This window comes from Camellia sinensis, chromosome 5, assembly GCF_055761805.1.
Source record: "Camellia sinensis isolate YWXY chromosome 5, ASM5576180v1, whole genome shotgun sequence".
NCBI lineage: Eukaryota > Viridiplantae > Streptophyta > Magnoliopsida > Ericales > Theaceae > Camellia > Camellia sinensis.
Window position 1 is genome coordinate 160312716 of NC_138965.1, and position 10669 is coordinate 160323384.

Here is a 10669-nt window from a genome sequence, read left to right on the forward strand (position 1 = left end):
CTAAAGAATGTTGAGCGATCACACTGTAATTTTATAATATAAAATACTAATATTTAAGAATTAGGTACTATAAATTCACTATGTTCTTTTTATCAAAAAACTAAACAAAATATTAGAAAATATTCTTGTATTTATCCTTATAATTATATTATATTATAATGTCATGCAAAAAATGTGACTTGGAGTATCTGATACTTCAAAATTAAGTATTAGATACTTCAAAAATAATGGAAAACTAATTAAGAAGTATCTGATACTTTTAGTAAGTATCTGATACGTATCTGCGAATATCCAAGGAGTATCAGTATCAGATACGGTTCGATACGGATACGTCACCCTTTTTGAAGTATCCGTGCTTCATAGACTACTACGCACTATCATTGTAATCAAAGAGCTGAAGAAATGAAGAGCTGCAACTTACCTTGTCTCTAGCAAGTGGATGAGAGAGAAAGCATGTAATCAGCTTGTGCAGATATGCATTGTACATATAGATCATGTCCTCATCATCATTCTGTAGAAAAATAAAAAAGAAAAAGAATAATTTAAAGCGAAGGAATACTGAAAAATAAAAAGAATAATTTAAAGCGAAGGAATAATGAAAAAAAAGCACAACGTAAATGAAAAACAAATGATCAAATAAAATATTTGATCTCGGTATCAACTTAAGAACAAGCAATTTAAAAGCTTGACTGAAGCAGTATCACCAGTCACTGAATAGTAAACAAAACAGTGAAAAATAATGAAGAAACAAGACCAACAATAGACGTTAGAAGCATTTTGATACTGCATTTTTCTATTGTCGTATAGAAAAAACAGGTTTGATACTGCATTCTTCACTTCTCCATTATTTCTACTTATATTGTTATTAAAGTTACATATATATATATATATATAGTTTTAATGCTACTAATTTCAAACCCTTTTAACTCTAGTGATTCTCCCCAAATTTCTACTTTAGTATTAATTCCTCCCTTAGAGCACAAAAATTCTATTGAATGTGAAAGGAGCAAAAGTATTTAACAAGAAAAAGAATAAAAAAATGGAAAAAGAAAATGTCACAATTCTATTTTGTCCTAAAGTTCAAAGCAAGTATTAGAGTCAACAAATGCAACTTCCAGATTTCGGACACTAATGTGGAACAACTAAAAAGGACATTCAAGACAATATCAGAATAAAATGACTTTTATGGACTACTTGGGACAAAGGTGAACCTGGTAGGCTGCAGTACGAAGTATCTTAACCAGGGAAAACTGGAACACATTGTTTGAGAAAATAATTTCCAAGCAAGAGAAAATATATTGCAATTCACTAGATGAAGCACTTGGTACAGTCTCCCTCGCATCAACTCCATCTTGTATTAGCATTAAATGTACAGCCCATGCAAGCCTTACACAATCAACAAAGCCCTCAACAAGTGGATCACTCCCGGAAGCTATCACCTAAAGGAAACAAAATCATGAACAACATCCAGATCATAGATAAGATTCTTTTAGCATTTCAAAGGAAAAAAGCAACCATCATTCAGCTTACAGTTTCCTGAAATTCATGCCTAAAAGAAGCATCACGAGATAGGACAGACATTTTATCAGGTGCTGCGCTCAAAGCATCAGATATGACAGCAATAACAACAGAAAAGAGAAGGCTGTATGTAATCTGCACAAAAAACGAGGAAAAACAAAAAAAAAAATCATGTAAGAAGGGAGCACAAAACCATTAAAACATAGGAAAACCTGATTGCTTATTAGAAAAACAATTAATCTTTGTATTTGTAGTATATAAAGAGCATCTGGTATGTACTATTCAAAATTCTCAACGTACGATAGCGTGTTTCTATATTTCTTCCAAAAACATTATGTTTTCCACCTTATTAGTTATGCCACTGTTAATGTAGAGAGAGAGAGAGAGAGAGAGAGAGCTTAATCACTAGGGTTAGCTCCTCTAACAATAAATATAAAACAAGTGATGTTACAATGACATAAGTACCCTTAATAACACTCTTCCTCAAGTTGGTGCATATATATCATATATAACGAGCTTGTTAATTTTGAAACCATGGCCGACCAAGAATCCGACTTTTTGAAGGGTGTGCCAACCAAGACCAACCGCTGTATTTCATGAAATCGACTGCATCTGTGCGGGTCGGATGAATCGACTCATGCGGGTTTCTAAACAGTCCTACCAGTGTGTTTGTATAGAAACAGAAGAATTCCACTGTTGTTTCTAGTGTTAACATTTCAGTTATTTTGATGGAAACAAATGGAATGTGTTCCTTGATTGTAGTTCTCCTATATAGAAAACTAAGTAGACCATCATAAGTTAGATTATTCTAACCTACTAAAAGCATAATAAAGACCCAAAATCTTCACCCTAATTACAACATTTGGACCAAAACAACAAGCCATGTCTAGAATTTTGAAAACTATAACAAAATACCTTCTCTTTTTTTTCTCTTTTTTTTTTTTTTTGATAAATGTATAACAAAACACCCTTTTAACTCTCAAAAGGTAAGAAAATAATTAGAAAAGCAAGCAGCAGTAGACTAACTCTATATAAACTAAAGTAAAGACTCTACACACTACCAAGGACATTCTCTTTAGACAAAAATGTCTTCTTGCAGGGTGTAGAGGCCATAGGCTTGGCTTTGGGCTTCCAAAGTGGATGTGCCTTGTCCAACCAAACTATATGTCTTCCCAGCTTCTCATTCCTTGCGCATTTACAAGAAATACGCATGCCGCTTGTATTTTGTCCTATCCCAGTTGAGTTCAAGGTGGATTTAGGGGGTGGTACTTCTCATGGAAGGTGGGTTCATAAAAGTGGAGTCATGTCCCAAGCCTAACTCGTTGCAAGTTGAATACCATATGTATTGATAAGATATATAATATGGCATGTCACAAATTTAAAAGAATCAAGAATTGATCAATTAAAGGGTTGTCCTCTCTATTTAATTGCATGTATAAAACATAAAACATGATGTTTTCAAGCCCCAAAACCCAGAATACAAACAGCATATATGATTTAAGTTCCAACAAGTAAGACCTGATGCTTTAGAGTATCGTTGCTACCATTAAGTTCAGCAGCACTATCTTTCAAAAGGGCAAAGACATCCTTTACATCTTTCGGACCTGCAAAGAGCAAAAGGGGCACCATATAGAAATGTATTTGTGGGAAAAACAAAAGAAATTTTTGCGTCGCATATTTATCTCCTTTATTTAACCACATGTAAACATAAAGAACAGCTTTTTTAGAGGGGTCCAAAAATGAAGTCAGCTATAGAATAAAAGAGATACCCCACTTGATTGAATTCTGGGTACCACCAGTGCCTTCAAAATAAAATATTTTGAATAAGGCTTAAATGGGAGGAACAAGAAGTCAGTGGGAATGGATCAGACAACAAGATTTGAAAAGAAATGATAAAGAGTTTTAAAAATTGAATTGACCAAAAAAAATTAATGTCATCTATGGTAGTTTGGACATTACAAATGACAATATATGAACATGGTGGCTTTAGGGAGTGGTTTGATGTTTTGTTGAGAGTGCCAAATTGACGAAAGGTATTAGGCTGTGGAAAACGACATGATTGTAAGGATTGGATAAATGACATGTCTCTAGAAACGATGATAAAAATAAAGAAGTCACGTAACCAACCATAAGTAATTAGGATTTACTGAGTTGAGTGGAGTATATGTATAACACAACAAAAACGAAGAGAATGGTGACAACTAACAACATTCCCTTAATTATGCACTAGATAACAGCTCAGACAACACAAGTAGCAGTAGGTATGTGATAACCGAAATGCATTCAGGATAGCCATAAATGTGCTACAATGCATATGATAACTCCCCATCTGAAGGAAATAAACACTAAAGCATATGGGATTATAAGGGTATTGAACATACTACAATCTTATATAATTCAAAAACAAGCTGACCCTGCAAGAACACAGGAATGCTTAAGCCCTACAAAAACTTAAAAATCATGTCAATAAAAAAATACACAAAACAAAATCATTCAAACAAAACATATGGAAATAGTAAGCAATTATATAAAGTGTTTTTTGATAAATAATAAGTATGATTTTATAATAAAAGGGTATTAAGAAGGTAACTCTTTGAACATTTAAAAGGAACCAAACAAAAATAGCTAAAAAATCCATAAGTTAAATCTAAAACGTACTCTCCTATACAATCAACCAACAAATGAGAAATCACAAAAGTTTTCCTTCAACCAAACATGAATGGATCATATCAAATTAAGCTTTAATATATGTACATCTTCAAAAGTTCTCCTATTTCTTGCCTCCAAAGGCTGTATTTATTTTATATAAAGATTCTAAGAAACATCTTTTTGCATGAAAAAGTTGAAGATAATTACCAGGAAAAAAATATGAAGCCACCCTACAGTTGACATTCAAGATGCAACCAACTAAAACAATGTATCTACTGGACAGAAGGGTTTATTTATAGCTTACTTGCCCGCACAACCAGAATAGAAAGCACAAGGCAATGGCCAAGGATCAGTCTTTCCCTACAAACCACCGCTCGCCGTTCCACAAGAGCACCTCTTGAATCGAGAACATAGCGATCCGAGTGAGGCCCACCCAAACCAGATGGTTCTTCTCGATTAAGTTCCTAAAGTTAACAGATAGCAAAATTATATAGAAGAAAAAAAAAAGATTTTAATTACCATTAAACAAAAGCATTAGTAAGGTAAATTCAAAAGGTAACCTTCTATAATTCCTCAGACTAAAAACGGTTATAACCACTGAAAGACACCACAGAAATTCAAATAAATCAAAAATAGATCCCCAAGGAGATCTGAAGGACCTTGTTCACATAAATAAACAGTTGGTATTTGGTAATCTCTAGGCTGGTTTTTTTTGTTTTTTTGTATTGAGTCAAAGAATCACGAATAAGTAGCTATTATGTAGGCAAGGCAAATATTGTACTTATGACCCGTGCTAAGAGGTTTTCAGCAATTTTCACTTCATTGCTTACACATTCTAAATCAGTAGAACCACAAACAAAAGAATACATCATAACTTGACTTTAAAGTCTGGTTAGATGTGCTCCAGCTTACATCAGAGCTTATTAAGAGAACATGAGATCTAATCCTTCAAAAAACACAAGTGCAAAAGAACTTCTTAAAGGTAGAATATTAACTGTAGTACCCTGCAAACACAGGAAAACCACAACTGAATCCACTCTACTAAAATTTTGAGTTTGATAGCATGGTAGGAAATCCACATCATCTTTTATCTGAAGGTGGGTGTGCAGTGCTTTTTAACAAATAAATTTATTTGACGAAAAATATGCATCAAGAAATAAAAAAAAGGTGAGGATGAGCTAAGCCATACCAATTCAATCATAAATAAATTTAATTTTTTTTTTTTTTTTTTGGATAAATAAGAAAAATTTATTAAAAAAGCATCAAGACGATACAAAGAATACAAAACCAATCCTAAAAGCTAGCAGCAAACATATACAAAAACAACACTAAACAGCAAGACGAGCAACAAAACAGCTACTAAATCAAGTCCTCTACAAAATCAACAAAAGTCAAAACATCCGGGTCCATTGCCAATGATATCCAACTATGCAGCACAATGAACAAACACCGCTCCAACCATGCCACCAAACGCATCTCCCCCCAAAAAACTAGCCTATTATGCTCCAACCAAACCAACCACATCAAACAATGGCCAGCAAGCTTCCATGCATTCCGACGTCTCTTCCCAACCCTTCCCCCAACCCAACTCTGTAACACCGCCCTCACCGTCCCTAGTTGAACCCAAACCAAACCAAAGATAGCAACAATAAACATCCAAAGGTGTGAAGCAACCACACAGCAAACAAACAAGTGATCCACCTCCGCATCCCCACAACACATGCAACACCAGTTCACTAAAATATGTCCACGACGAATCAAATTATCAATCGTCAAAATACGCCCTAATGCTGCTAACCAGACAAAGAAAGCACCTTTGGACGAACAACCCACCACCCAAACACTCTTCCATGGGAATGGCACCCCATCCCTTCCCGTAAGCATATGGTAAAAGGAAGACACAGAAAATACCTCTTTGGACTTCGGGCAAGCAATCCCACCTCAAAGAATCCTCCCCAAGCCCCCCCCCCAAAAAAAAACCGAAGACCATACAAAAAACCCAACAAATCCAACAACTGGCCCACCTTCCAATCCTGCACTTCACGATGCAACCCAACATTCCACATCACCACCTGGCCTTGCACCTGAGCATAAGAAGCCACCGTCACCTCCCAATCAATCACAATACGAAAAATCAACGAGAACATCACCTCCAATGCCGCCTCTCCACACCACATGTCCCTCCAAAACCGAACCCTATCCTCCAACATAAATTAAATAATACCAATTCAACCACAAATAAGAGCACCTCAATTGTTCTATAACATTTTTCAATAAATATTTAAAGTGATTCAAGTACAAAGCCTGGTTAAACAAATAAAATAATTAAATAATTTTCAAACCTTTGACGACAATGAAAATACTTTCTTCCAAACTACTTGAGAACTACAAAAGGATCAGCCTCTAAAGCAACTTCACCCCTTCAACTGAAGTCTGGATGTAACAACCATTAGAGGCATTACCTAGGGAAGCAAGGAGCAACACCCCCGAAAGTCAAAAAAACAAAAGCAAATCAACAAGCTTAGAACCAAAATGCCAAGGTGTAGAACAATCCATTGGCAACTCCAAGTGAACCAGTCTCAGAGGTTATTAAGAACATCCAGCTCCTTTTCTAAATCAATGGTTGACAACTATATGATTATGTTCAGCACAAACAAATTGTACCTGTGTATTCACTAGAAGCAAAGAGTTCCATTCTCTATGGATCCCAAGAATGACTAATCAGCAAAATAGCCAATTCATCCTTAATTTTCAAACCACTAATGCACAGCAACAATAGTAACAACAACAATACTAACAAAACAAAAATAACAACAAAAAGAAAAACAATAACAATAATGATTAGCATTCACACCGATGTTACACTAAACAGCCAAAAAAAAAAAGTATGCCTCCAAGACCCTATCATTTTACAATCCAATTATTGATAAAATGTATGCTCTTCGACAAGTACCTTGGCCTCTTAACAAGTAGTCTAGTGAATAATTATTCTCATTCGAGAACCAACTCACAATAATATAAGTCTAGCTCCCATGGCCAGAAATGTCCAGACAACTCAAAGAATAACACTATTATGACCACGAGATTGCCAAATGCCAAATAGAAACACCTCTTTTTCCTCTGGGAAACATCAGGATATGGCTATTCCGAACACTTTAGACTAATCCATGCACACAAACACAATGACAATCAACAACAAACTACATACCGTAAGTCCAGTCCCTGAGCCAAGAACCTCAGGCAACCATGTCGCTTAATAACATTATATTTTAGAAGGCAGAATGTGAACGACAAAAAAGTCAAGGTAAAAACCTTTATAAGAGAAATGATTCGTTGTCTAAGCCCAGCATTCATAACATCTTCCAGATATCTCTGAATGTCAGCCACGAGATCAGCTTCAAGTCCCTGGTCGAGAACAACAGCCTGCAAAACTCAAAAAAAGAAGAATTTCCTTTTCAGCAATAGTTTTGTTTCAAAACAAGAAAGATGAAAATAAATAAACTTGAAGAAGAAAACCACATCTCTAACCCAAACAAGTGTGATATTGATATGGGAAGAACAGATACCCTTAACAATGTGTAAAGTGCTGTTATTAGGTCTCTTCTCTCTGTATACCAAAGCCCTGCTGCAAGGCGCAAAATTTCTAATGGATCTCGTCCCAATAAACCCCACTAGGAAGAAAAATAAATAAAACCAACAAGATACGAGAATATCAAATATCAACATGTAAGCCATAAGTCAACAAATAATTTAGACTAATGGATAAAACATAACTCTACCTCTTGATTGGCAGAAACAAGCAAACGCACACTGTCTATTTCATTGAGGTGGAGATCATCGCTCAATTTCAAAGCCTAAATTCAGCATATCAGAAAAAAAAATTAAAGAAAAGTAACTAGATAATCACTTAAGATAAAACAGAATGCTTATGTTTGGGATTAGCTTTTTGGGTAGCTTTTCAAAATTCTGGTTTTTTTGTGAGGTGGAAAAAGATTAATGTGCTTTGGAATGGATTTTTATTTCAGTTGTATGGGAAAACATGGAAGGCTGATGTGATATTTAGGCTTTTTGCCTAAATTTTTCATTTTACCCTTGTTTTAGATCTATGGAAAAAATGCAAAGGTACATTTGTTTTTTTGATGCACCCCAAACATTTTGGCTTTTGGGATTTTTTAGCCATTTTCATCCCCCAAACCACCCCAGAACACTTCAGCGTAAATAATGATAATGAAGAACAAAATACTCAAAGAATGATCATTCGCAATGAAAATTAAAAGAGAAAACAATTATTGTTTGGTGCCAATTTCAATGCCGACTAATTGAAAATACATAAACTACCTATGTTTAGAACACACGCCTTGAGTTTTGACATTTTTTGTAAATATGACACAAAAATCATATGGTGATTGGTGAAGCCCAAAGCCTAGTGCATAAAAAGTCCTCGTATGTAAAATTCTATAATTCATCCTGCTTTTCTACATTCTTTTAGTAACCAAATGAAGTATAACAGAAATGACCCAACCAAAGAATTACACACAGCAAGGCAAAACCATTTCATGCAAAATATATCGAGCTATCAGCAATCGTAAGATAATAAAGCATCTGACTTGACAGTCAGCAATATGTCTCTCGCCATTTGGCCTTGTCCAATGACTTTTCTGACCAACAAATCACCATCATACACATTTTCCCTCTGGGACAATGAGTGATGTGGTTTGTATTGTGGTTGAGAGTTAGTTGCTGGTAGTTCTATTGTTGTATGAGCTGGCCTATGTCTATGAATAGGTAGGTGGGCTTCTAGTGAATAGTTTTTTATCATTACGGTTTTTAGTTTCAGAGCTCTAACTCTTTTATTCCCTAGATTTAGGATTCCTCTCTCTCTAATACATCTTGGGGCCTGGGCATATTCAACTGTCCTAAAAATGTGAATTTTACCACTTCACAAGTTAGATAATTAAATGGGTTCCTAAATTCGATGATTTAAAATTTGTTCCACAACCAATTCAAATTAACTCATTCGTAAATTCCGAGATTTTGAATTAATCCATTCAAAATGAAATAGTTCAATTCGTGCAACCAAATTAAAAAAAAAAACAACAACAACAATTAACTGTAATAGCTTGATTAAAAATGCAATCATAACAACAACCACCCAACAAAAAAATAAATAAAACCAATACTGACAATCTGAACATCCTGCTCATCAAGTGAAATTGGGGAAGAATCCGGAAGCCTGACTTCTCTGAACTGGACTTGAGCACGGTCTGACTGTTTCGGAGGCTGCCAAAAAGAAAAAAAATTGAGTATTTCAACTTCACAAAGATCATTCACAATAATCAAATAACAAAATTCAGGTGGGATTAAACATCATAATTTCAACAAAGCTTAGTGATACTTAGAGAGAGAGAGAGACAGAGAGAGAGGTGTACAGGGTAAGAGAGGAGGGATTGGAGAGAGGGGAGAGAGTGGCGAATGGCGTGCATGAGCTCGATCCTTTGAGAGGGAGAAGGAGAGGTTGGGCCGAGGAGGGAAGACTCGATGGTGGAAAGGAGTAGCTTAGGGGACACCATTGTTGAATTGAATGATGAAACCCTAGAACCAGAATCAGAGAATGCTCTCTCTCTCTCTCTCAGTAGAGAAGAGAGTGAAAAGGCGGGAAAAGCCCTACTTCGGGAGGAGAGGAGGGCTTTAGGGAGAGAGAGGGGAAAGGGTTTTAGGCTGTAGTCGTGATGGACAAGGATGGGTCGCTGTGTGCGTTGACGAGTCGAAGCTAGGGGTGAGCATGGTCCGGATTAGACCGGATTGGAGTGAAATCAGGACCAATCCGTTATTTACGGATCTTGAAAATTGGAATCAATCCAATCCATTTAAATCGTGGAACCAATCCGAACCAATCCATTTAAATACGGATTGGATCAGTTTAGGATCACGGATTTATATAATTAAATAACAAAAATATATATATAACACTTTATTTTCATAAAAATATAAATATAGCATCATATTAGTTTCACAATAGCAATATGTCTTTTCATAATAGCGACAAACTGTTCTAAAATTTAAACAACCATAAAGAAATTAGTTCCACCATAAGTATTTAGACCATTATAAATTAACACTAAAAACTAGCAAACAAAAGTAATAAAAGAAGATACTATGCAAGTTTAGGTTTGGATTTAAGTTTTATATGAAATAAGAGAAGATACTATGCAGGAGGGTGTATAATAAAAATATAAACTATTTGTATACGGTCCGGATCGGTTCCAATACGGAACCGTGGGATTCAATCCGGAACCAATCCGTGAACTACGGATTTTTAATTTTTCAATCCGGAACCGAACCACGGATTCAAAAAACCAATCCAAACCTACTGGATTGGACTGGACTGGATCGGATTACGGATTTTGCGGATTCCTTGCTCAGCCCTAGTCGAAGCTGGTTAAAAAAACTTGGGGAAATTTTTATACAGTGTATAATTTGAAAAATAATTATCAATGAAAAA

The 10669-nt window shown here is 35.3% G+C and overlaps 1 protein-coding gene across 5 annotated transcripts in view; it reads right to left on the minus strand.

Annotated features, from left to right (window-relative positions):
- EMB3142 (nuclear pore complex protein (DUF3414)) overlaps positions 1-9927 on the minus strand; it is a 32061-nt gene extending 22134 nt beyond the window's left edge. For 4 of the 5 annotated variants that reach the window (XM_082870283.1, XM_028262769.2, XM_082870282.1 and 1 more), the window contains exons 1-10: positions 9597-9927; positions 9352-9447; positions 7947-8021; positions 7734-7838; positions 7480-7590; positions 4472-4631; positions 3037-3122; positions 1531-1653; positions 1212-1439; positions 422-511 (exon numbers count right to left, since the gene is read on the minus strand). In XM_082870283.1, coding sequence (XP_082726409.1) covers positions 422-511; positions 1212-1439; positions 1531-1653; positions 3037-3122; positions 4472-4631; positions 7480-7590; positions 7734-7838; positions 7947-8021; positions 9352-9447; positions 9597-9737 — 1215 coding nt within the window. In that variant the 5' untranslated portion in view covers positions 9738-9927. The remainder of the gene's footprint in view (positions 1-421; positions 512-1211; positions 1440-1530; positions 1654-3036; positions 3123-4471; positions 4632-7479; positions 7591-7733; positions 7839-7946; positions 8022-9351; positions 9448-9596) is intronic. The other variant, XM_082870284.1, reaches the window with a different exon arrangement.
- Between the last annotated feature and the right edge of the window lie 742 nt (positions 9928-10669).